This window comes from Bicyclus anynana, chromosome 16 (genome assembly GCF_947172395.1).
Source record: "Bicyclus anynana chromosome 16, ilBicAnyn1.1, whole genome shotgun sequence".
Taxonomy (NCBI): Eukaryota; Metazoa; Arthropoda; class Insecta; order Lepidoptera; family Nymphalidae; genus Bicyclus; species Bicyclus anynana.
The window spans coordinates 3571760-3599581 of record NC_069098.1 but is presented as its reverse complement, the minus strand read 5'-3'; the positions used below and the strand labels follow the sequence as shown (position 1 = coordinate 3599581).

At 34.1% G+C, this 27822-nt stretch overlaps 1 protein-coding gene across 1 annotated transcript in view; it reads right to left on the bottom strand.

Moving 5' to 3' along the window:
• Positions 1–2343: 2343 nt before the first annotated feature.
• LOC112048461 (connectin-like) overlaps positions 2344–27822 on the bottom strand; it is a 92942-nt gene continuing 67463 nt past the window's right edge. The window contains exons 2-3 of the mRNA XM_024085988.2: positions 3632–4682; positions 2344–3209 (exon numbers count right to left, since the gene is read on the bottom strand). Of these exons, the coding sequence (XP_023941756.2) occupies positions 2437–3209; positions 3632–4646 (1788 nt within the window). The 5' untranslated portion in view covers positions 4647–4682 and the 3' untranslated portion in view covers positions 2344–2436. The remainder of the gene's footprint in view (positions 3210–3631; positions 4683–27822) is intronic.

The following is a 27822-nucleotide window of genomic DNA, read 5'->3' as shown; positions in this document are numbered from 1 at the left end:
AGTAGTTCAACAAGGCTCTATCTAATGCCCTACAATACCTACATACTAGTTAAAACTTTTCCTGAGTTATAACAACTTTGTTTCACCAATCTTAATTATTAGGATACCTACCTATTTATTTGAAAATGAGTAATAAGTATTTTTTTTCCAAGATGAGCTAAAGTAGATACTTATTAAGATGTTCCCAAGCTAAGAATATTAAAGACATCGCCGCTAATTTGATGAAGAGAACGCTTACGGAAATAATTAAATTATGAAAAAGTTTCCACAAAATTAACTTTCTCTCGAGAAGTAAATAATTGTGATATTTTTTCAAGGATTTATGGAATTAAACTCGTATAAAATAAGCTTGTTTATCTCTGCCGGCCTCTCTCAGTGTCTTTTTCTCATAAAAAAGGGGAAAGTATTTTCACTTTAGCTCAAACCCAATTTTCTTCGATTCACCTTAATTAAAGTAATAAGTAATTAGGTCTGATTTGTCTGTCCATGTTAAGTGAATTCCACAAATTATTATCTTAATAATATTTTTCCTTTTTTTATTACTACTGTCTACTACTATTCAAGTATGGAGATGAGAAAGAAAAAGAAACCGCATAAGGCTGTTTATACTTAAAAACTTATTAATAGGTACGACAGCGACATCTATGATAAACAGCGTAAACTATGACGGTATCTCTCGTGATGACAGCTCCCTTAATTTACAAGCAGCGTACGCTCTAAGAAGTAATTACGCCATCCGAGAGGTGGCGCTAAAACTGCAAAACTTGATAACTACGTTAACAGGTTAAAATAAAATACAACAAAATTAATATGGATATATTCCTTTTTTATTTTAAGCTGAAATGGTATTGAGTCATACTTGTTAAAGTAATGTCCTGCCATCTATGATTTAACTGAGGAAACATGTCCTGTCACACTAGTACGCAAAAATCTACGCAGATGGCAATACCTCATAAGGTTTTTCACTGTATCTATCTTTAATAAAAAGAGTCTAGTCTATTAGTATAATTCAAAATGTATATTTGTCAAATTAACAAATACGATTTATTAGCAAATACATATTTTCTAAAAGTTCTTACAAATAAATATAACTTAGATCTAAAATGGCCTACCTATATAATAATGAAAGTGGTATATCCGTTTTTATTCAATTATGCTTTAAATAAAACTGCCTGTAATTTGATTAAAAAGATTGAGAAGATTTGATAAAAAAGGCGTTATCATCATCATTATCAGCTTACTAGCGGACGCCCGTGACTTCGTCCGCCCTTCGTCATCAACCTATATTCGGCTCACTGCTGAGCTCGAGTCTCCTCTCAGAATGAGAGGGGTTAGGCCAATAGTCCACCACGCTGGCCCACTGCGGATTGGCAGACTTCACACACGCAGAGAATTGAGATAATTCTTTGGTATGCAGGTTTCCTCACGATGTTTTCCTTCACCGATTGGGACACGTGATATTTAATTTCTTAAAATGCACACAACTGAAAAGTTGGAGGTGCATGACCCGGACCGGATTCGAACCCACACCCTCCGGAATCGGAGGCAGAGGTCATATCCACTTCGCTATCACAGCTCTCAACGTCCGCCCTTAGACCTCCTTAATCTGGCCCTCTCGCAAAATCCGTTCTTTGTAGACGTCTACTACCTACGAACTACCTCTCTGCCAAATTTCAACTTCGTACGCTGAGGGTAGGGTGTCAATGTTAACTCTTCAACTTCCACTATCAGACTGATGTTAATGATAATAACCGACGCCTTAACGTGCTCACCGAAGCATAGGGTTGTACCAGCACATATGGGCTGAGAATTTTTACTGAAAATTATCTAATGAAAGGCATCGTATTACATAGCCCAGCCGAGGAATCGAATTCAGGACCTCTTGTGACCTCAAAACCATGTGGCTATGTGATACCGCTAGAGCAGTGGACAGGCATAGGAATAGTTTACCTACATAACATAAAGTATAAATTTATAAATACGTATCTGCCTATTTACGCTGATCCAAAAAACTAAATAACGGATTTTGGTGCAATTATTGGCAATATTTAGACTTTATTGTTGGAAACGAAGAAATTCATCTAGAAGAATGAAATTCAATGCAGTTGAAGTTAGTGTAAAATCTTATTCCTGAAAAATTAAAAACTTATCGTGAAGCTTTACTTAGAAGCAGTATGTACATTGTATAAATAAATAACGTAAAATGTAGGAAGGTCCCAACATGCGTACCTACACAATAAAAAATCTTAAAAAATAAAAAAATAATCTTTGTCTTGACTTTAAAAAGGTACAGATACTACGTTACATTATACCATAAAACTAAGGGATCAATAAATCGACACATTATCTTAAACTTAATTATTTATTATATTAATGACTGCGATAGTTAATATTAGAGTAATTTATTTTTAAATAACTTACTTAAATTACCTTGGTTTAAAAGATATGTCTAATACATAACATTGCAATCATAAAGATATAGCTTACAAAGTTTCTACAGGAGTTACTCTTCGAATGATCTCGTGGTTCCGCGACATCGACGCTTCTTTGTGCTTTTTTTTCTGGTTGCGCCTCATCTGATGCCATGTGATGATCGTAAAATACTTTGTTTTCTAAAGGCTTAGCTGAAACTGTTGCCAAGCGAGTCGTTGTATACGAATTTTGCCTTTTATCTTTATTTTCAAAGATTTCATTATCCTTTTCCTCTGGTTTCTCCACTCCAATAGTTGTAGAATCAAGTGATAAATCCAAAAGGCCTTTGTTAGTTACTTTGAGTGTTGCAGCCGATAATTCCATCGGTCTATCTGTCATTGATGGAATAGTTTTTGTTGTGTGGACTTTCATAATTTCTGCAACTTCGTTTGTAATGGGAATAAGACTTGTCAATGTCGCTCTTGTTGTTAATATGGACATATCGCTTGTGATTGTATCGCAATTCAGAAGTTGTCGTAGATCTGTATAGAATAGTTGTCCGTTCAACTGTGATTCGTCATAGTATTCGTAATCCCCACCAGCTCCGTTAGGATCAACGTCATCTGCATCCTGTTCTGGAGCTTTATCAGACTCCATAGCTTTGACCCATTTATCTTTAAGCTCCGCACTGGGTGTGCATTTTAAGTTTTCTATAGATAACTTGAGATTAGCGCTTTGTGTTTTATTCAGTAGAGTCACAAACCAATCGAGGCGGCAATTGCACGAGAAGTTGTTATCTGAAATTATAAAATAAATCATTTTGTAAGTTAATGTTGTAAGATTGTAATCTTTTTAATTTACAAGAATAAATGCTGATTTTCTAGCTGACTATTAGTAGTCACTATTTACTTAAATCAAATAAAATTGCTTGTAAATTAAGTCTCATTATAATATTATAAGCGAATTTGATAATATTTTATTTATCTAATTCGCAGGGAATGCAAGCAAAATATCTTACACTACACTTATCATCCTGGGATACATAAAGTATAACCTCGTGTGGTTGGTATTAGAGCAGTGATCATAGTCAGTAGACCGTAGCACAATATTTTTTCTTGGAAACAGAAATAAATGTAGCAGTAATTTCCCTAGAAGTAGTTTATTCTTATTTGGATTGTACTACTAGTACAATACAAATAAGAATAAACGACAATATTACCTTCAACGTTCAAGCTGCTAATATTATTATAAAAGTTATCCAGTATGGGGTTCATCACTTCGGCTTTTAATACTTGAAGTTTATTGCCTTTCAAATTCAACTGTACCAATGATTGTAATGCTTCAAACGTCTTAACATTATCAATATCTGATAGAGCATTATGAGCTAAGCTTAAAAACTGTAACTTAGCAAGTCCGTTAAAAGCTTTTTCGTCGAGCATTTGAATTTTATTCCCTTCTAAATTTAGGATACGTAAATTTTTCACCGGCGCAAATGTGTTATCGCCAATAACTTCTAAACTGTTACGACTCATATCAAGCTTCTCCAACTTTTCCAATCCCGAAAACGTTTCGCTGTTCAAACTGAACAAATTATTACGATCGATTTCAAGTTCCCTCAAGTTTGACAAATGTACGAATGCTTTGTCGTGAATGGTTGTTATCTTGTTACTTTTGAGATAAAGCTTTTCGAGTGATGGCAAATCTTTAAACACGTCTCTATTGATTTCGACTATCAGATTTGTATCCAAACCAATTGTCATACACTGTCTAAGATGAGCGAACGCATTTGGTTTCAATATCTTGATCTGGTTATCTGTAAGCGTGATTCCTTTTACGGAACTCGAATTTGAGAAGCTATATGGTTCGATGACTTCAACATTTCCATATTTCACTTCAATTTTAGTTAATGCTTTCGTGTGTTGGAATGCATTTTTAGGAATATATTTAATGACAATTCCTCTAGTGTTACTCAGTGATATTTTTGTGGCGTTTTCTAAATCCTTGAACGTCTTCCATATTGGATCGTCGTTTGATACTCCATCAACATTCAGATAGCAATCAGCACTTTGTATTAGATCGTGGTGGTGGGAGTCTTTGATGCAAAAACACTGCACTTTACTCGTGCTACTCTGGTCGCAGAGGTGAGTTTTCGTTTCACGTTTCTGATGGACCCGTCGGGCTTCGACAAAGATGAATGCGACACATATTAGTGTCAGTATTCCCCAAGAAGCCATTTTTCAATTATCTTCGTTTCTCCTTGTTGTTGTTATCTGTAATAGAAAAAATCATTTTTAAAATCATTATTTTTAACAATACACCCATCAGGGGATTAGGAACGACTAGCAGAACTTCGGTTTTTACCGCGTTAGTGTATGTCTGATTTTCATGAGAATACGGGTATAAACTGTAACTTTTAGTTACTCCCTGATAACATAACTTTCCATTGGAGAAAGAATTCGAATCGGTCCAAAAATCGGTTTATGAGTTTATTCGTTACATACCAATATACAAATCTTTATAATATTGTTAGATTTTTAATTATTTAAATAATTATAAATACATAAGACAACATATAAAAACTCCTTCTTCCAGATAAATGTTTTAATCTGTACTGTTTATTAATGATAATGGTTTTATTCTGAGGTTGGTAGGGTATTGTGATACATACTCTATGTAAAAGAGGCGAACATGCGATTATGTGGCGTGAAGTTTATTTAATTAATGTATTATCCATCTACCAAAGTAACGATTTGTTTAAGAATGAGTAATAAGTTATTTGAAATACAGTTTATACATTCCAGCTTGTGTTATTTTATTCCATTGCTTTTATCAGAAGTGAGAGTACCTACGAACACGATGTCATTACCTACATTAAAGTCGATCTACAGAAAGAAAATGTAACGGCATTTAAATGAAGTGTGAATTTGGGAAACAGTGGTTTACATTACGAGAAATGCGATAAAAATCATACGTGTGTACAACCATTAAGTATGTATACCACTGACGGCTATGGGACCACGCCGCACTGGTCCCGGTAAAAGTATTTATGCGATGTCGGTTGTCGATGCTTACAATATCTAACAAGAATGAAGAAACGTAAACGTAACACACTTATACCATGTTGACGATATTTATGAGCAAAACAGTCAAACAGTCCAACAGCACTCATAAGAGGATATTATTTGAAAAACTGCGAGAGAACAGAGAAGAACGTGTAAATTAATAACAAAATACAAAGATGCATGTGTGGTGTTAGCTGCAGAGTTATATGAGATGGAATCCTGTTGGTTTGACGGATGAGAAATACCAATGATGTCTAAATATATTAAACTAGGTGTCTGGTGAGTTTTATTAGTTTGATTAAACAGCCTCATAAATTATTCAGTTGTGACTAATATGAAATAAAATTACAAAGAATAAATAATCACTAGGTGAAACTAAGTATGGTTGATAGGTTGTCAGTTTGTCTGGCTTATTGTCAAAACATTTTTGTTAGATGACTATATCTAGGAAACCAAAATCATTTAAGTGAAATGTACACACACACACACACACATACACACTGCTCAAGAAATTAACGTATGAAGACAGACCACTCTAGGGTTGTTAGGATGTAGGACACTGGCATAATGTAATATTGAGAAATCTTAATTATAGAACTACATTACATCCGTTGCTGACATGGGACTAAAATGAATTAACTAAAATATTGTTTTTTTTTGTGCCTGTAACTTCAAACTATACATTTGTTATATGTGAGTTTTTATGACTGAATAACATAAAAATTAAAAATATATGAAGTTTTATGTAATGGTTCAAGTATTATTTTAGGCCTTGATGTAGGTACCTGATAACAAGTTTTGAGACAGCTATTACAATATTTTCAGATAGGATTTGCTTAGATATATCATTATGTAGATTACTGTATGTACTTAATATAAATTTTTTTAAATCTTTTAAGAAATTGGATTGATAGATTTCTTGAAAAATAAATTTGTAGTTATGTTTGAAAACCTATTTAACTATTCAAGCGTTGACAACATGCCTTCAGCCTATTTAGTATAGAACAGTTATTAACAATCTGCAGCAACACAGTAAATGATTCTTATCCATGAATATTATTATATTCGGCTTATCTACAAGAGTACTAAGAGATATTATGATATTCATCTTAATGAAATCTTATAATTAATTAAATTGGAGATTTTTTTTTAGGGTGATATTAAAAAGTTACTTGTGTGACAATTGAGTAATAAATAATTAATTATAATAATATCATTGATCACAAATTGTCTTAGAGCCCAGTCTGTATGGACTTCAAGTAAAGAGACACAGATTGCCATAAATAGGTTGTAAAATATTTGTCTAAGACATATTTTGACAGTTTTGTGGGTGGGTGACGTTGGGCTCTCTTTTCATTAATGGTCATGTGCAGATGTATAGATTCTACATACAAGTAAATTAACCATACTATTGCTGTTGTTTTAGATTCAATCAATCAGTTTATTATTTGCAGATACACTAGTGTATTTAATCCATGTCTCATTTGTTTATTTCTAGCATTTTATTAGATTGCAACATTTTGTATAATTATGAAAATTAGTAATTATTATGGGGTTGTGGTTAGAATTATATATTCGGATGGTTACGATGATATGTGCATAAGGTTTTAACTAGGGTATACTAGTACACTAAAGGTAAAAAAAAAAATTAGAAAATTCCTTGGCCAACATATTAAGTGGTATAGGTTTTGAATATAGATTTGTATTGGGTCCTTAGGTAGTCAGTACATTTGTGCATCTACAAAGTGCATGCCACCGAGTTGTTGGTACCTGCATGCAACTGATGGGTGGTCTGCATCAAGTATGAATCAATATAGAGACTTAAATCATTACATCAGTAAAATAATTAATGGATATAGCCAAAAAAAAAAAAAAAAAAAGAAATTTAACAGAATTAAAAAAAAAAGAATATACTAAAATTAATGAATAGGTAAAACCTCTGATAGCAAACTAGAGGTATATAACAAAGGGGGTGGTCTGGTCTAAGACAGGTTTATGCTACTATTATTACAAAAAAGGGGGTAGTCTGAAGATAATTATACAATACATAGTCAAATATCATCTTTTCTTATCTAGTGATAACTACTAGGATTGGATTACATACTAAAATTATTACAATCATAAATCGCAATATTTTCAAGAAGTCTTTATTATCATTAAAAAAAAAAAGCATTTCTTTAAGAGAAAGAGTCTTTTGTCTGAATTAAAGTAAATTGATAGATTAACACATGTTTAACATTTTATTTCATTTTATGTACCGGGTCTAAGGTTCATTCAATTATAGACTGATTTTCTCTTGGATGCTAGGTATGCTAGTTATGTTAAATTAAATTATTTGTCAAACAAGTATGATATTTATCTGAACGATTAAGTGACTGAGCTATGTGATACTGTGTGAAAATATTTGATTACAGATCCGAGATGCATGGATATTGATTGATGAATATGGGATATATGAGATTCTCATGATAATCATCGGGTTGAACACAGCCCTATTCGACAGTTGACCCAAATCACAAAGATGAGAGAAGTTACACTATGTATTGATAACACACGATTTAAATTTAGTATTTTTATTTATGATATGATGATATTATAATTATGTATTATATTGAGAGTTATTAGTTTTGATATATACATATATTTTAAATATTTGCTCACATCCATGATGTTATTCATTAATTATGACTTACTGATGACGATTTGTGTTTTGGTAAAATTTTAATATAAGGATAGATGTATTACACAGGCCGACACGATTTTCGTTGTCCAAGATATAATTATTTTTTTTCTACTGATTTTGTAGTGCTGATTACGAAATCAGACCTAATTTTATCATATCACATCAGATTTTTAGTAAAATTAATATATTCGCTAGTTTTGATTTTTCAGTGAAATTTTCGAGTTTTGGCACTCTTTCTTTGAATTAAGCGACCTCTCATGAGAAATTACTTCAGTTATAACAACGACACACCTATTTGTAACGCGTTTCGTGGAAATAAGCTGTTATAGTGCCTTTGTTAAAAAAAAATATATATATATTTTAGTTAATGGTTTTTTTTGTTGTTGGAAAACGTCTGATAAACATAACGTCTTCTATAAAGTGTCACAATAGTCCAGATATATTTTGTTACATTTGTTGAAACTTTATGATTCTAAGCAAAAACTGAAAAATTTGTGGAAAATATGTATAATAAATATGTAGCTTATTTTGACTTCAAAATACAAATAAAATCGTGGACTCTGCAGTTTGTACTAATCGTGTTGAACAATTAAGGCAGTGGACACTGGACATACAGCAAAAGACAATCTCTACCTTTTGGTACTACCTATGATATAGTGAAAGCAAGACAATCATACAGATATTGTTATTTTTGCTGTATGTTAGAAGCTTTTAAAGTAAAATTTGTTTTCCTTTTTGTAAAAAAAAATTGATGTGATAGAGTAGTTGTGCAGGTATTTTTGTGTTCAAAATACTATAAATTACTGATAATTTTTACTGAAATCAAAACAACGTTCAAAAAGTATTCATTTGTCGGCCGGTGTTATCGATAATATTTTAGATAGTATTATAGTATAGTAGTGTTATGACGACTAATATACCGTTATTTGTTTTGTGAATGATTATGGATATATTTGTTGTATAATAATTTCTCTATTGATTATTACACAGCAAAATAAAATAAATAAATAAATATAAAAAGATTCCAACGAATTGATAAACTCCTTTTTTTTGAAGTCGTTTAAAAATGTATGTATATGTATTTATATCTGATTTTATATTTTGATTATCTTCTATCACATGTCATCTGGAAGTCTAACACGATCATGAAGTCCTGTAACTATATTAGTTCTGAACTTGATGGTGAGGGGTTCGGTGCAGATGCAACACATCATCTGGAAGTCTAACACGATCACAAAGTCCTGTAACTTTACTAGTTCTTGACTTGGTGGTGAGGGGTTCGGTGCAGATGTCACACATCATCTGGAAGTCTAACACGATCACAAAGTCCTGTAACTTTACTAGTTCTTGACTTGGTGGTGAGGGGTTCGGTGCAGATGTCACACATCATCTGGAAGTCTAACACGATCACAAAGTCCTGTAATTTTACTAGTTCTGGACTTGGTGGTGAGGGGTTCGGTGCAGATGTCACACATCATCTGGAAGTCTAACACGATCACAAAGTCCTGTAACTTTACTAGTTCTGGACTGGGTGGTGAGGGGTTCGGTGCAGATGCCATTAATCGATGATGACGAATTTGACAAATATAAATAATGTTTTGAAATGATAAAAATAGATAAGTTGATTGACAAAAGCTTCACATGAACATTATGTTTATTTATAATATGTATCACTCTTATTCTTATTTAACATTTTTATGATAAAAGTATATAGAAGAAATCAAGAATTTCATTATAGTTTCATTGGATTCTTTTAAATAACTTATGGGATGCTGTGTGATAATTAATTATAAAATTTTATTGTTAACATTGTTCTATTTATAGTTGATATTATAGTAATGTCATAATTTCATGATATTCTTGTGTTGTTTGGGGACAAACTTTTAGTAAGGATGGCCGAATATTAGAAGATAAAGACATTACATTTGTAAATATTACATATCGTCTATGTACTTAATGCTTTAAATTAATCTACTACTCTGTCTAAGTTAATTACAATATTTAATAAGTCTCTGTCTAGAGTAAAGCTCCCTCTTGTCATCTGGAAGCTCAGACAAATATTAGAAGATAAAGACATTACATTTGTAAATATTACATATCGTCTATGTACTTAATGCTTTAAATTAATCTACTACTCTGTCTAAGTTAATTACAATATTTAATAAGTCTCTGTCTAGAGTAAAGCTCCCTCTTGTCATCTGGAAGCTCAGACAAATATTAGAAGATAAAGACATTACATTTGTAAATATTACATATTGTCTATGTACTTAATGCTTTAAATTAATCTACTACTCTGTCTAAGTTAATTACAATATTTAATAAGTCTCTGTCTAGAGTAAAGCTCCCTCTTGTCATCTGGAAGCTCAGACAAATATTAGAAGATAAAGACATTACATTTGTAAATATTACATATCGTCTATGTACTTAATGCTTTAAATTAATCTACTAATCTGTCTAAGTTAATTACAATATTTAATAAGTCTCCGTCTAGAGTAAAGCTCCCTCTTGTCATCTGGAAGCTCAGACATACATAAGACCTACCTCGCTAGATGTTGTTTTTCGTCAAAGTACATGATTTACTTGTATGATCTAATGCGATTATAAGAACTGTCTCTGTAGAATCGAGGTTTCATAGTTATAACTTTATATTAACATAACTTTTAGTTTAGTTTAGGAATGACAAAATGACAGACAATTTTGTCATGAATTTGGGTAATTGGACTGAATCTGGAAGTGATTAAAGATTGAATTTATTTCAAATTTGTAAAAACAAGAATTAACATACCAGTTTAACTGAATTTAAGTGTTTGGATTTTTATCAATAGAATCACTATCAAAATCTGTATAGGTCTGTATTCACAATTTGTAAATATTGAATGAGAAATCTGTTAAACTATAATTATATAATTCTTAAAGAATAATTAAATGTATTGTAGGGTGTTTCAACATATTGTTAAATCAAGGTTTAAAATTAGAAAATATCTGTAATGACAAAATTGAATTTTACTACTTGTAAATCAGTGAATTTAGCAAGTAGTAATAATAATAGATTAATTGGGACTCACTTTTGTTATAATTAGAAATTATTGGAAAATTAATGAGTTGTGGTAATAAACATAAATTAAAATTTTAAATACTATGAGACATAGTTCAGTGAATCTTTATAATAATGTAATGTTAGAATTTATTTGTGTTTACAAAGTTTGAGGACAAACTTGTAGTCAGTATGGCCGAATGTTAGATTTTTAATTATTTAAATAATTATAAATACATAAGACAACATATAAAAACTCCTTCTTCCAGATAAATGTTTTAATCTGTACTGTTTATTAATGATAATGGTTTTATTCTGAGGTTGGTAGGGTATTGTGATACATACTCTATGTAAAAGAGGCGAACATGCGATTATGTGGCGTGAAGTTTATTTAATTAATGTATTATCCATCTACCAAAGTAACGATTTGTTTAAGAATGAGTAATAAGTTATTTGAAATACAGTTTATACATTCCAGCTTGTGTTATTTTATTCCATTGCTTTTAATATTAGTGTGGATAAGGATTCTAAGGAATAAGGGCAAGGCGGTGATGATGACCAACTCAGTCGTACGTGTTCGTGTCTCTGCAATTTCACTAGCAACTACATACACCCTTAAAATAGACAACAGCAGTATTTTTGTATGATGCTACATGCATGCGATGCTGTACTGTTTATATTAAGGCGTGTCCAAACATAGCGCGACAATCGTGTGCTGCATTTCAGCGCGTTGTTAGGCTTGTCTAGGGCATGACACATTAGATGCCATAATTATGTTACGTGCCTACAAAATCCGCAAAAAGTGATCCGAACTGTGCTACTCCACTGACCGCACACTTGTACAATTCTTTATTTAGTTACTTATATTATTTATGTATATACAAACACACAACTTGACATTGTAGACCACTTTTGTCCGCCTCAGATTCGACGCGCTAGTGACATATCTAATAGTATAAAATCTTTGCCGTTCTGAGATGTCTACACTAGTCGCGCGTCAGAACTGTGTCACGATTGCCATGTATCTAACGTGCATTCGCCGCGCTGTTTGGACCCGCTTTAAAACGCCGTATTATTTAATGCATTGCCAATAACAATAACTAATGTCATAATTATTTACAAGTACTTGGTCATCGCCTCTGAAGTCATTCTATTCACCGCAAGTCACGTAGGCAACATTTCGAGGAGACAAACTTTTTTATAACTGCCTCAATTAGTCTAGTGTTATGCGCCTTCAGCTCACGAAGTCCTGGGTTCGAATCCTAGGTTGGGTCATGGAATACTTAGTGAGCTTTTTTTTCATCTAAGATATTTTCAGTAAAAACTGGGCCCGGAGTTTGGAAGTTAGTGATGACCCCCGTGCCTCAGAGAGCACGTTAACTCAGTCCCAGTCACTATCATTCACATATGATAAAGTACAGCCGCTCAGAGATTGCGTATCTGACAGGGCGTGAGCGACTGGCAAACATATTCAATAATTATAGTTACTCGGTATATCTCATGTCTGATGAGACAAAAAAACGAGGCAATGTTATATGTTGAATAATATGTTTGTAATTTCTGAGCAGCCAGACTTTAGTGTCCGTTAACGAAAGCAGGTGAAACAGCGGTTCACAGCTAGTTCAATATGCATACTCTACATACATGATCATCATCATCATTATCAACCCATATTCGGTTCACTGCTGAGCTCGAGTTTCCTCTTAGAATGAGAGGGGTTAGGCCAATAGACCACCACGCTGGCTCAATGCGGATTGGCAGACTTCACACACGCAGAGAATAAAACTTCTCTGGTATGCAGGTTTCCTCACGATGTTTTTCCTTCACCGAGACACGTGATATTTAATTTACATACGCATACCTTAAAAGGGCGAAAGTTCAACTAGCCTGCAGAGTTTACGAAATGCTTGCAAAGTTATTTTATCTATAAAGAAATAATTCATAACTTGGACGGAGCTTAAAACAATTCCGAAGAATCTTAAATGCGCTCATCATACAACGGTAAAGTTTGGAATACTTCGCGAAAGTTTATACCTACCAAACAGAAAATTTATAAAACTTCATCAATTTTCAGAAAGGCCCATTTCATACTGAAAAACTGTAATCTGAATTATTAAAACTTGCCAACGCAGCATATATAGGTGTACTAGCTGACGTCGCGCGGTTTTACCCGCGTGGTTCCCGTTCCCGTAAGAATACGGAGATAAAATATAGCCTATAGCCTTCCTCGATAAATGGGCTATCTAACACTGAAAGAATTTTTCAAATCGGACCAGTAGTTCCTGAGATTAGCGCGTTCAATCAAACAAACAAACAAACAAACTCTTCAGCTTTATAATATTAGTACAGATAAACGCAAAAAATCCTAAATTACGTACCTATATATTGTCGGCTACTAACCCTACCGGCAAAGACGTATCGCCAAGCGATTTAGCGTTCCGGTACGACGCCGCATAGTTCCATCAGGGCTAACTTGTTATAGAATAATAAAAATAAAAAAAACCGAGATGTTCACGACTGTTTATCTATATAAAGCCATTATAAGTTTTGTGTAGATTAAATAGAAATATTTTCACAAATCTATCTATAATAATTAGTATTTTTGTTTGGGAACATTATTTTTAATACCTAGAATACAACAAAGCTAAAAGGGCGGTCTATGAATGGCACCTAATAAACTATTCATTCGTTTTTTTTTAATAAATAGTGTGCCAATCAATTCGTTATTTATAACTTCTACACTACAATTCCTTAAATTTTTACTTATTAGGTGATACGAAACGAAGTCCACCGAATGAGCTAGTTATAAATATCTATTTAATAACAAGTGTATCCTTTTACTAATTATAGTTTGTAACAAAATAACAAATTGTGTTATTCGGGCTAGCAATCACAAAAGCGAAACCCTTGTGATAACAAGTGGCTCAAATAAATCATATCACATTCCAACTAGTCAGCCCTATTCCGCACGAGTTCACTGATTGTGCTTACATCGCGAATTACTGAATAGCAAATACCTAATCTACTTATGTGTTGAGACTTGAGATCGATATAGCTACACGTGTAGACGTAATAAAAAGTCCAGACACCGTATCCTGAACTGAGAAGTGAGGCACCGCAATTCTATCAGTTCTTCGTTCTTCTGTTTCGCTTAAATGTACACGCTGTCACGCACATTGATGCACATATGAAGACAGACCGCCATTAATTTCCTATATCTGGCTATACAATTCACACTCATACATACTCAGCTACACATATGCATATGTACATACTCATAGATACTCAGCGTCATTATGGTGTTTGACAGCGAGATACCGTCTGTCTATTTTATAAGTCTATTATAACCAGTCGTTATAACCATCTATCTATCTATGGGTACTAATATTATAAAGCTGAAGAGTTTGTTTGTTTGATTGAACGCGCTAATCTCAGGAACTACTGGTCCGATTTGAAAAAATATTTTTGTGTTAGATAGCCCATTTATCGAGGAAGGCTATAGGCTATATATTATATAGTAGGCTTCTTCTAATCATCGTCATCATTGTCAATATATTTATTTTAGTATATGTATAATTTAACGTATTTCATATTTTTTTAACACTGACCGAGACTAATATCTTGACGTTTCAAAAGTGCTTGGAAACTCAGCCTAATCGAAATAAATGAATTTTGACTTCTTTTTACTTTTTTTTTTTATTTAAATAATTAATTTACATTGTACCGGTGGCAGCCCTACCAACTGTGAACCATGTGTTGTTTACATTAGCGGGACAAATCGGCATTAGTTAATCTAGTTAGGGTGTGTTTGATCGAGCTGAGCAGAGCCACAGGAATACACTAAATCACTAAACAGATTATCTGATGAAATGATAATATTAGGTAAAATATTAATTAACCTACTATTACTTACCTACTTCATGAAGCAATTATTAAAGTTCGATTATTTTTTTTTAGAATTTAAACTATCGTGAGTGTTATTCATATTAATTGATTATGAAACACGGCTAAAACTCACGTGATATTTAGTCAGAGTATGCCCGACTAGTTTTAACCCATACGGGGCCCTTAGTCATGAACTGTTTTTTTCGAAGAGTTGCCACAAATCTAAATAAATGACGACTGGGCCTAACTAACACTAATAAGAAATTCTTTCTTATATTATGCAGTTTATGCTAAGGAAAATATAATAAAATTACGCTCTGGCCAGGACCCTATACCTACTAAAGCCACTGTGGTCACTCACTGCACAACGGTCATCGAACGTATCCATGGTAGATGCTGACTTTCAGACAATAAAATCAAAAGCCGTACGCCGGCAAAACGCAGATGTCGCTTAGAAACCGAAAAGTTGTGGATTTCATCCTACTCCAAACAAATTAGGGTCAGGTGAGATTGTAGTGAAGGGCCAAGTATAAAGATAAAGAATATAAAAAACACGACGTCTATCTAACAAGATTTTCACAGGCTCAGAGTTATATTCCTTATTTATATTATTTTCTACACGAGAACAAAGTTTTCCAGAAGCAAGTTTTATATTTTAAAATAACATAGGTATCTATTGTTTTACTTAGAAATAAATTTATTCTAGCAATAAAATCACCGCAGCGTTACATCACCTTACTAAAATAAAATGGAACCGCATTAAAAACATTTATATTATCTTTTGTTGTCCAACATGACCTCGCAAATAAAGCTAATAGCATACTAATATTATGAATGCGAAAGTATATCTGTTTGTTTTTATGTTACCTACTGTAACGCCTAAACTAATCTTGCATGTTGGTACAAAGATTGATCATGAAAAGAAAAGTATTTTTAAAGGCATTTAATCAGGGAATGAAAGTAATATTCACCGATCTAAGCATAGCCCTGTAAACCTGCACGCATACCAGAGAATTTTCTTGATTCTCTGCGTGTTTGAAGTCTGCCAATCCGTATTGGGCTAGCGTGGTGGACTACTGGTCTAACCCCTCTTAATCTGAAAGGAGACTCGAGCTCAGCAGTGAGCCGAATATGGGTTGATAACGATAACGACGAAGCATAGTATAAGTAAGTACGTACAATTTATCGCAGGTGAAGTCTTACTTATCTAAAAGTTGTGAGTAGTAAGAATATACATTTATACTAAGTGTCGTGGTGACTCTGTCCGTATTTTTAATACAGGGTTCATAACCATTCCAAAGGAGATGGTCCAAAATTGTATGGAGCCCAGGTCCAGTCATAGTACCCTGGCGGAAATAAAAGAAGATATTATTTTTAACTATTTTTGATTATACAAATCTACGAATTTACTTTAATTCTTTCGAAATAATATTCATTATCTCCCAAGAAATGCAACAATAATAAACGTATAAATGGCGGGTAGATGACGTTTTCAATGCATTAATCGATTTGACGTTTGCTGTCAACTGTCATGTCATAGTTGCTCGATGGGCGCCATCTTGATATAACTCAAAAACTTGGATTTTTATTTTATTTATTTCTTTTTATTTAGTTAGATTTATTCACTTTAATAAATTTTAATAAATTCCTTGTATTTTTTAAATTTTAATGATATGGGGTACAAGAGTGGGCCTGAAATGGACCATCTCCTTTACATTCAGTAGTTTTTATATGAAAGAGTAACAAACATCCATACAAGTTTAGTACGAGTAGTAGGATAACAAAAAAAATGATCTCATTATCATTTGTTACCCAACACTCTTGTGTTTTCAATAACGACTCCCACGGTATCACTCAGTGAGCGATGCTTTTAAAGTAAGCACTCCATTGTAGTGCTAAGATTATTTTTTGAAAATATTTTTTTTTATTGAGAAATAATACAATAAGGAACTTAAGCTAACTTATCTGATTAAGATTAAGATATGATAAGATATTATACCTATGATATTTTCGGATAAAATTTTGCTATTATCCGATTTCAATAAAACAAAGCTCATTGTCCAGTCTAAGTTTGAAAACTATATTTTAAGCTTTTTCATTTTAACATATGATGCGAAAATATTTTAGGAGCTGCAATGAAACATAATAGCAAAATTAGTCAATTTCAATGGCCCACTAGTGGGTCCCCCTCCCTCCTTTTATTATGTCTTGCAAAATAACAAACTTCCCAAAATTAATTTAGGTATATGGATTTCCGAAAAAAACGGCTCTTATTAGACGCTTAACCTTACATAAATTAACAAATGAAAACTATAAAACGAAACGAAAGGTTTGTAAGAAACTGTTAGAATGAGTTTTTCTGTCGCTTTAATAAATTTTAATATTAAATCGCGTTAAAAAACGTTAGCTTATGTTGGCGAAGCTCTAATGGCAACACAAGCTTATCCGGAACGATAAAACGTATAAAAATAAACCTATGATTGTTGCCTTCGCTGAATCTCTTTCGGATATACTCGTATCTATAAAGAAGTGTGTCATATGCACCTGTTCTAATTGATCAGAGAATAAATCGGTCGTAGAAATATTTTTTTTCACATGAGAAAGCGTTATCTATAAGTAGGTACTAATACTCGTATTATAAAGCTGGAGAGTTTTTTTGCTTGTTTGCTTGAACGCGCTAGTCTCAGGAACTACTGGTCCAATTTGAAAAAAATCCACCAAAAAAACAAATGAACTACAAACAGACCACGTATTAATTTTTTGAACGCCAACTTAACAATGAAAATATCCTAAAATCCGCTCAGTAGTTGCGGAGTTCAAGGTAAATAAATAGATAACAGCAGATTTTTAATATTGTGTCTTATTGGATTCTTATCTTCTATTTGAAATAGTTTTGTTAAGAAGATAGTTAAACGTACCTACCACTTTTTTTTGCTTCATCATTTCTATATTTTTTTATTATTTATATACTAGACTACGGACTTTAGCTGTAAGATTTATGAGTTTCTACGTCCTGTGTCACTATAATTTACATTTTTCTGTTTCTTCATTCTTACCAAAATATTGTGTTTGACAATACATATTTAGGTAAGAATGAATTAATGAAATAATAAATATTATTTACAACTCTTTACTTTAGAGCCGTGATATGACCTCTGTCTCCGATTCCGGAGGGTGTGGGTTCGAATCCGGTCCGGGGCACCTCCAACTTTGCAGTTTTGTGCATTTTAAGAAAGTAAATATCACGTGTCTCAAACGGAGAAGGAAAACATCGTGAGGAAACCTGCATACCAGAGAATTTTCTCAATTCTCTGTGTGTGCGAAGTCTGCCAATAGCCATTAGGCCAGCGTGGTGGACTATTGGCCTAACTCGAGCTCAGCAGTGAGCCGAATATGAGTTGATAATGATGATGATGATATACAACTTCATGTTTTAAGAGTAGATATTTTTATATTACTATCTACTTTATAATACCTAAGCTTTTTATACTTGATGTATTCGCTTGTATACAATCATGTTTTGATGTTTAATCTCTGTTTAGTTGAAGCACGAAATCAGGTTTTCGCATAAAATTTGCGAAATCAATTTAGATTAAGTACTTATTCATTGTTAGACCAAGCAGATGGTTAATAGAAGTATAAGCCTGCAAAGTGCCGCCCAGTGTCCATCAACTTTTTAGACACCTCTCCAATACTGAAGGTCAGCTTCCTAAACTTCTCCTTTCCTTCTTTATGTCAGTAAACTCCTTTACCTATGAAATTGCCGTTTGTTTGGCTAAGAATTATAATTTCAAATTAATTTTATTTTAATTACATGTAATTCTTTTTTCGAAAGTAGTCATTTGTTTATTCATTGCTGTTTAATTTTCATCACATTTCGGTCTTTTTCGTCATCATGGATACTTTAAAAATGAGTAATTATGGAATATGAGTTGAGTAAACAATACATACTTGTACTTATTTTCATACTCCCAGATCTATCTCATAGTTCCCAAGTAAACAAATTATCCGCTCGATAAAAATCGTGTGCAAATACTCTAAATCTCCGTTCCTCCCTCCCTCACATTTCGCAGCCCTACAATACATCAGGCTGTCAGTGAAACCTTTTGCATTTCAGACAGATAAAGTACAATTGCGTTGCCGGAATAACAAATAACCGGGTTATATTAATAACCCGGTATCGGTATGTAGAACGTTCTTCAACAATGGATTTCTATATCCATATATCATAGCCGGAGAGGTCGTAGTAAATATACAGATATGAAAAATATTGCTTCACATACATTGAACATCACATATTATGATTTTCATCATTGTCATTTATTTCCACACCACTCTTGTGTGTTTGTCTGTGTGTCTGTGTGTGTGTGTGCGTGTGTGTGTGTGTGTGTATGTGTGTCTGGATGTGGCATCGTAGCTCACAAACGGATGAGGTGATTTCAAAATGGTTTTTTAATTTGCTATTTGAAATGCACCTCCATGATATGGGTATCAAACGTGTTTTTAAAACTATTAATATTTTTGATTGTGAATTTGCTATAGATTCCTTAATGGGATCTCAGCAGCTTCCCCAGAGGTTTGTGGGCGAGCGTAAAATCTGTGTGTGTAGTGAAGAAAACGACGAGTACCTACTTTGAACAATGTGTATCATAATTATGTTTTATACGACGAATTACCTTTAAGTTAAAAAATAATCTAGCTCATCGTCCCGCTTGAAGGAATAACTTAATAACCCCGTCATATAACACAGGAAGCCTTTACTATTCTACAGGCGAATAAAAAAGGCTAAATGAGAATGATGTGATTTTCATCGTGAATCTTCTCGACTAAATTTTAACGTCATCATCATTATTATCAACCCATATTCTCAAACTCAAGTCTTCTCTCAGAATGAGAGAAGACTTGAGTGACTTGAGTCCTCTCAGAATGAGAGGGGTTAGGCCAATAGTCTACCACGCTGGCCCAATGCGGATTGGCAGACGCAAAAAAATTGAGAAAATTCTCTGGTATGCAGGTTTCCTCACGATGTTTTTCCTTCACCGTTTGAGACACTTGATATTTAATGTCTTTTTTAATATTTAATAAAAATACTAATTCGGTCTGTATTACAATATGCATTTAGATGTGCACGTTTTGCCTGAAATACGAGTAATTAGTACCTCGGCATGTTGTGGCGTAAACGTTGAAAGTTTGTGATAAGCCGGGCCGGAACATGGTAAATGTTTTATGAATTTTAGATTCCTATGTCAGGGATTTTGAAACGCCTAATCTACTAACACATTATGTATGCATTAGTGCAACAACCAAGCTGTAAGTCCCTCAATTAAAAAATAATTATAATACTCGTATGATCAACGTGGGGCTATTCTTTATTAAAAAAAAAATAATAAAACATAAATGCTAATGTTAATAATGTTTTAGCTAATTTTTAGTCATTGTTTTTTTTTTGTATTTTGTAGATTGTTTGACTGAAGACAGTTTCTACGAGGACAAAGCCACGGGGAAAACAAAGTTTTTTTTTATTTTCGTATTCACTGCAGGTTAGCATAGTGGCCCCTTGATCAAAAATTTTGAATTTTGAATTTTCAAGCATTCACTGGAATTTTTCCATCAGCTCTCAGGAATTTTTCCGTTTCTAGATAAAAACGGTAGTTCACAGACGTGGGAGAATTTGGGTTATTCAAACTTAATGCATCCTGACGCATTCCACATGATTGATGGAATAGAGCGAGATCTCAGGGCCGACAGACTTTGATTATATTTGAAATTAGCTGACGCCGCGTGGTTCCCTTTCCCGTAAAATTACGGGGATAATAAATAGCCTTTCTCGATAAATGGGCTATATAACACTGAAGGTTTTATTTTCAAATTGGACCAGTAGTTCCTGAAATTAGCGCGTTCAATCAAACAAACAAAACTTTATAATATTAGTAGGTATAGATTATTAAGTGTAGCTTTCAAATATTATCTAATAAAAACACTTTGATATTAAATTACATTTAAGTACGTACTTAATCTTAGAAGTACCTAATTTTTATATCCAAGACACCAGTCCCTGCATTCTGTAAAGTTACATCGATGTGACATCGCTCATTTCCGTGGCAACTACATTGTTAGTGACTTTTTATTTTTTGCATTCCATAGACAATATTACAGGCGAACATTACATCGATGAATATAAAATAGCGGAATCACACACCAGGTCCGCTAAACAATGATTATTTTCTGATCGACACAATATTTCATCAGTAAACAAGTGTAATTAAATAGTAGCTTTTAATAAAAATTAATCAAACTTAAAAAATATCTTGTAATTTAACATAATAAGTATAAATTATTCCGTTGGTTAACTCACCAAACCTACCTAAACTCTGTTTTAAAGTTCCCACAGTCTTCAGTTCTTTTCGAACCATGCCGACTACAACATTTCCATGTTAAAACCATAATAAGTTGGTCATTTATTGGCTTATAAGAATTGGCTAACTTGGCTATTTGCAAGTGCCAACCATGGCTTAGTTACGTCGACACGACTTGGCATGGGCCTCTTGAATGGGGTCCAAAATCACTACTTCGAGATATTTTTCAAAGGCCAAGGCTGACTATATTAGCTGTATAACCCGCGCGAGTTTTCATACTACGCAATATTATCCCATGTACATACACAAAGTTTTAGGTCATGGTGTCATCTCGGGAACCAATCAAATATGAGGAGCTCCACATAAGAACCAATATTCCCACATAGCTCAACGATTCATCACTGAAGAGATGTAATAATCGGCACGGCACATAATATGAACATGATTGTTGGGGTCGTAAGGTGTTGGAATGGCACCGCAAAGCGCATTGTTGCTCAACCGTAATGGTATGCCGATGACATCAAATGGTTTGAAGGGGGAAGGAAGGCAGACTGCTGATGATGACAAACCTTAATACCTTTTTTTTTATTCTCTAAAAGTTAGCCCTTGACTGCAATCTTACCTGATGATGCAATCTAAGATGGAAGTAGGCTAACTTGTTGGGCGTAGGATGAAAATCCACACCCGTTTCGGTTTCTACACGACATCGTACCGGGACGCTACATCGCTTGGCGGTACGTCTTTGTCGGTAGGGTGGTAACTAGGCACGAAGCCTCCCACCAGTCAGACCCAATTAAGAAAACATCAATCGGCCCAGTCGGGGATCGAATCCAGGACCTCCGTCTTGTAAATCCACCGCGCATACTACTGCGCCACAAATAATAAATTAGCTAAGACATTCTTAAGGATTACTTCGACTATTCGTGAAAAAGTATAAAAAAATGTTTAGTAATTTGTAAGTGTATCGCGCACAGACATACATTAGCTTTCGGAAGCTTTCGTTTGATGTCAATAATTACGATAATAATCACATCACATCACACCACACTATCACACTAATATTATAAAGTCGAAAGTTTGTGTGTAAGTATGTAAGTATGTTTGTTCCTCTTTTACGCTGTAGCCACTAAAGCGATTTGGCTGAAATTTGGAATGGAAATAGATCTTACTCTTGATTAACACATAGGCTTTTTCATCCCGAAAAAATCCATAGTTCCCGCGGGATTTGTGAAAAACTGAATTCCACATGGACGAAGTCGCGGGCGTCCGCTAGTTATTGATAATTATTGACACACCTCCCGCAATATTTGATTTTACTCGTATGCGCGTTCCCCGAGGTCTGAAATCACTTAATAACATTCACATGTTAATTACAAGCCTCGACGGAGATCCAATCAACCCGTAGCGCAATTGTTACCTTCGGCACGAGTCTCGTTGCAATTGGTATTTATACACAGGGTGTCCCGTGAATATTACGACATATTGTACAGGTTGATAGCTTACATCAAGGCTTACTAAAATAACGCAATGTATGTTAGCTGAAATTCCACGGTTCATAAGTAAGAATACAATACCTATGGAACTTAAGCTAACTTATCCTAATAACTATACAAATCATGCCCACGTGGAATAGTGGCAAGAATACTGGCTGCATTTCCGCGCTGGACAGCCAGGCTGATCCTTTACGCAAAAATTGAGCCAGCCCTTCTGTCACCAGTCGAGGCAACTAGCCGCGGTGAAATTATTCGGTAAAATTTTTTGGCACTGCGACTCCATGGCCCAAGGGTCTCCACGGCAAAAGGTACAAATATGTAACTCTCTGTCAGAGGCATACTTGAGCCAGTTCATAAGTTTTATTGATATTGATTTTTGTACAAAACACAAAAATCCTTCAGTGCAGATTAGTCATACCCTGTGCTGAAAAATTACTAAAATGACTACTGGAAATAACTTACTTTGCAATAGAAAAAAATTAAACTGTCATTACTTGAAATAACTATTCAAAAATAATTACCAAGCTTTTTAACGCTTTAGTAATTTTACAGCACATTGTACCTATGACTGAACTGCATTGAAAGTAAGGATTTTCAATTTTGTACAAAAATCAATAGGTATACAGGCTAGTGGTGGTGATGGTGGGTAGGTATACAAACCAACAGACGCTATGCGTTTTTATACCACATTTTTTTTCACACGCGTAATTGCCGTTCTCGTAGGAATACGGGGATAAAATATAGCCTATAGCACCCGGGGATAGTGTAGCTTCCAAACAGTGAAAGAAATTTTGAAATCGGTTCAGTAGTGTCGGAGCCTATTCAATGCAAACAAACAAAAATCAAATATTTCTTCTTTTTAATATTAGTGTAGATTGAATGAGAGCCTGCGCCGCCGCCGCCAGACATACCTCGTTTTTGAAATAATTTAAAAAAGATTAACAACTTTTTGTAAGTACTGGTAATAACAAAAAGAAATTGGTCTGCTTCTCTGACTGCGGAAAGAACAATGTTGATAGCTATTCTTGGTCAAAGTAAAAGTAATTAGGCTTAGTTTACGAACACTTTCGAAACGTCATGTAATAATATCATAAGATAATGGTGATAATAATTAATCGAAAACCTAAAATTACTACTTTTGAATTTATCTAATACTAATTTCACTATAATGTACAAACTGATGTGACACATTTACACAGAAATATGGATTAAACAATTATGTATATACTACTGCGAAGCTTAATGTTACCTAATTACATTCGCGTGTCAATTACAAGTGACGGGTGATCCAATCAATCTGTAATACGAACAATAGTAACTGTATAATGGAATCTGTTGATTACGAGATGATACTTGAGCTCGTTATTTGTCAATATATCGTATTTGAATTGTTTCATCTGACGGTAATAATGCTTAACCTTTGATCAATTGAACAAAGAGGCTAACTTTGTTAAGTATAAATTAATTGGTGCCGATTGAGTCGCGAATCATAGAACTCTTTTCGTCAATAAACAACATAATAATTATGATTTACTAGAGGACTTTATTTAAAGAGCCGTGATAGCCCAGTGGATATGACCCCTGCTCCCGATTTCGGATCCGGCATGGGTTCGAATCCGGTCCGGAGCATGCACCTCCAGATTTTCAGTTGTGTGCATTTTAAGAAAATAAATATCACGTGTCTCAAACGGTGAAGGAAAAACATCGTGAGGAAACCTGCATACCAGAAAATTTTCATAAATCTCTGCGTGTGTGAATTCTGCCAATCCGCATTGGGCCAGTTTGGTGGACTATTGGCCTAACCCCCTCTCATTCTGAGAGGAGGCTCGAGCTCAGCAGTGAGCCGAATATAGGTTGATAATGATGATGATGAGAGGACTTTCATGACCTTGTTTACGTGATTTTTTCGTTTGTCACAAATACCGCAAGAATCAATCTACCAACTATATGATATCCACGAAGGGTCGTCACTAGTCACCGGATTTATCATTTCACATTTCGTATATGTCATCTTATCATACGTCAAAGTTAGTGAATTAGCCTGCTGACCTGCAGTGGGCCATTAATTTAATATAACACTAAATACTTTTATGACCCACACAGATTTACGTAGTCGGAACTAGGCCACACAACCTACGTATTCATAAAAACAATATCAAAATCGGTTTGCCTCAAAAATGTCATCCTACGCGACAGGACGTTCTATATTACACTGTATCATAAAACATTGCTAACATAAAATATTTTATACGATCCAAATATGTGTAGGTACAATTTTGGTTCAAACATTAATCACTAGTAAACCAAATGTCTTTATGGTGCACTTCCTTCTAAACACCTAACAAGCAATATTGACCTTTAAAGCTATAGCAATAGGCAATGTTTTACTACGTAACAGTTGTTGAGCAAAGTTTGAGCAATTTAGCATAAAAGGTATTGTCATAATGGATTGGACATAAAATAGTGGCCTGTGAAATGTATACCACCTACTTAAATAGTAGGATGCGTGTATCATAAAGATAATATTTGCTTAATGCTATTCGCACATTAGACACCAATAAATCATAATTCAACGATGTCTTAACAGCCCATCGTTAGGCACCTTGTTTTCCTATCGAATATAAAAAACACTATTAAAGTCCCTACTGACTGCGTTCTCACTTTCTAAATATATATAACTCAAAGGTGCCTGACTGACATTGTGATCTATCAACGCATAGCCCAAACCACTGGACGGATCGGGCTGAAATTTGGCATGCATGTAGATGTTATGACGTAGGCATCCGCTAAAAAAGGATTTTGATCAATTCTACCCCCAAAGGGATAAAATAGGGAACTTTGTGGCGATTTGGCTGAATTTTGAAATAAAAATAGATTTTACTCTGAATTAACACATAGGCTACTGTTCATCCCGACCAACTTTGTGAAAAATTAAATTCCACGCGGACGAAGTAGCGGGCGTCCGCTAGTTTATTTATAAATATGATTAAATATATTTTCTCGTATTTCTAATTACTTGGACTTCTCTAAATCTGCCCCTGTAACAATATAGCGATTACCTAAGACTTTATGGCACATTAGATGACATCACAGTCAAGTAATTATAACTAACGTTTGTATGGTTCGTTTAACAACTAATTATTTGTATTGTATTTGAATCATCCTTATATTGTCTCTCATCTAAAGTTGGTGATTATGACGAAGTACTCATGGAAACTGGCTACTTATAAGAGGAACTGTCCTATATATAAACGAGTCAAGTAGGAGGATTCACCTCAGCAGGGAGACTAAACGGCCGGGAGTCAGGGCGACAGGTGGTGAAACCGGCGGACTATCCTAGCCGGGTCCAGCAAGTATTATGGTAGAGAAATAAGTAGACTAGATAATAGTCTCTACTCTACTCTATCTTAACTAAGCGAGGAGAGAGTTATCTATTGTAGTGAGTAAAACATACTAGCCATTGTCAATAGGGCAGGGCTAATAGCAAGTAAGGTATACAATAATTATGTTGATAACTAAAGTAGAATAATGGCCAGCTCACAGATATAAGAAGTAACTAGATTTATAAAGTGTCAATTCGTTGTATTGAAACCAGCGTACCCAGGGGCGTGGCCTAAATGGCTGTTTAATATTTAGTGAAAAATGAAATATGTCACCCTTACTTTAGAGTTGAATATTATTTAGTCCTTCTGTCACAGAACAAAACAAGACTGCTAGTACATGTGTGGACACGCTTGCGTTATTCCGCACACCCGGGTGTACGCGGGCCACGCCCCCTTGCTAGTTCTATTGCTAAAAGCGTTAGCTTTTAGCGTTGTCTGTTCTGTGGGCCAGCTGGCCATGTTCAGTAATTTGGTTTTTATAAACAACCTATTAAAATAATAATAATAAACATCAAATCAACTAAGGAATGTCATCTACCTACTGTATGATATCCACGAAGGGTTGTCAGTACACATCGGATGACATTTGTAACATAGAATCTCAATTTTGTATATGTCGACTAGCAAACGTCAAAGATAGTAAATAAGCCTGCAGGCAGCCTTAAACAAAGAAGTAAATATCAAGTAAGATCCGTATTAGAAACGACCTTCACCCATCTGTTTAATGGATGAAGTGTTTTATATCAAATTTAGTACGATAAAAAATATATTGCGAGTAGCTTGCCTAAAAATTTTCTGGTCAAACTATTATTAACCATTAATAACTATCATTAGTGATAGTTGGGCCTGGAGGTTTTACTATTTCGTTTTGAGTCCATATTCCGTACGTAACTCAATCAAGTGACCTGCGCTACTAGGCCGCACTGAATTTTACAAACGGAATTTTAAATTTAGATTCGTCAGATAAACCTATGTAAATCTAGTTATTTTCTACAAAACTAAAGGTACTAATATTAATCTAACACCAGGGCTGACAAATATAATAAAGAGGTGGTTGTCTTTTGGTATATTTTTTAACTTTTTTTAGTTAATAAAATATTAGTCATGCTAACTTCAAGGTGCTGATGAGACCACTTATAAGAACCGAACTTCCTATAAGTGGTCTCGTCAACACCTTGAAGTTATGAGAATTACTCCCGAGCACCCTGTATATACATGGTAGTAGTTTAATAAACTGAGACACTTTTAGGGTTGTAAAATCATATAGGGCTTGAACCAAATGCCCTTTGGACCTCACAACGAAAGTTATTTAGGCTTTGAATCTATACTAATATTATAAAGCTGAAGAGTTTGTTTGTTTGTTTGATTGAACGCGCTAATCTCAGGAACTATTGGTCCGATTTGGAAATTCTTTCAGTATTAGATACCCCATTTAATGAGGAAGGCTATAGGCTATATATTGTCCCTGTATTCCTACAAGAACGGGAACCACGCGGGTGAAACCGCGCGGCGTC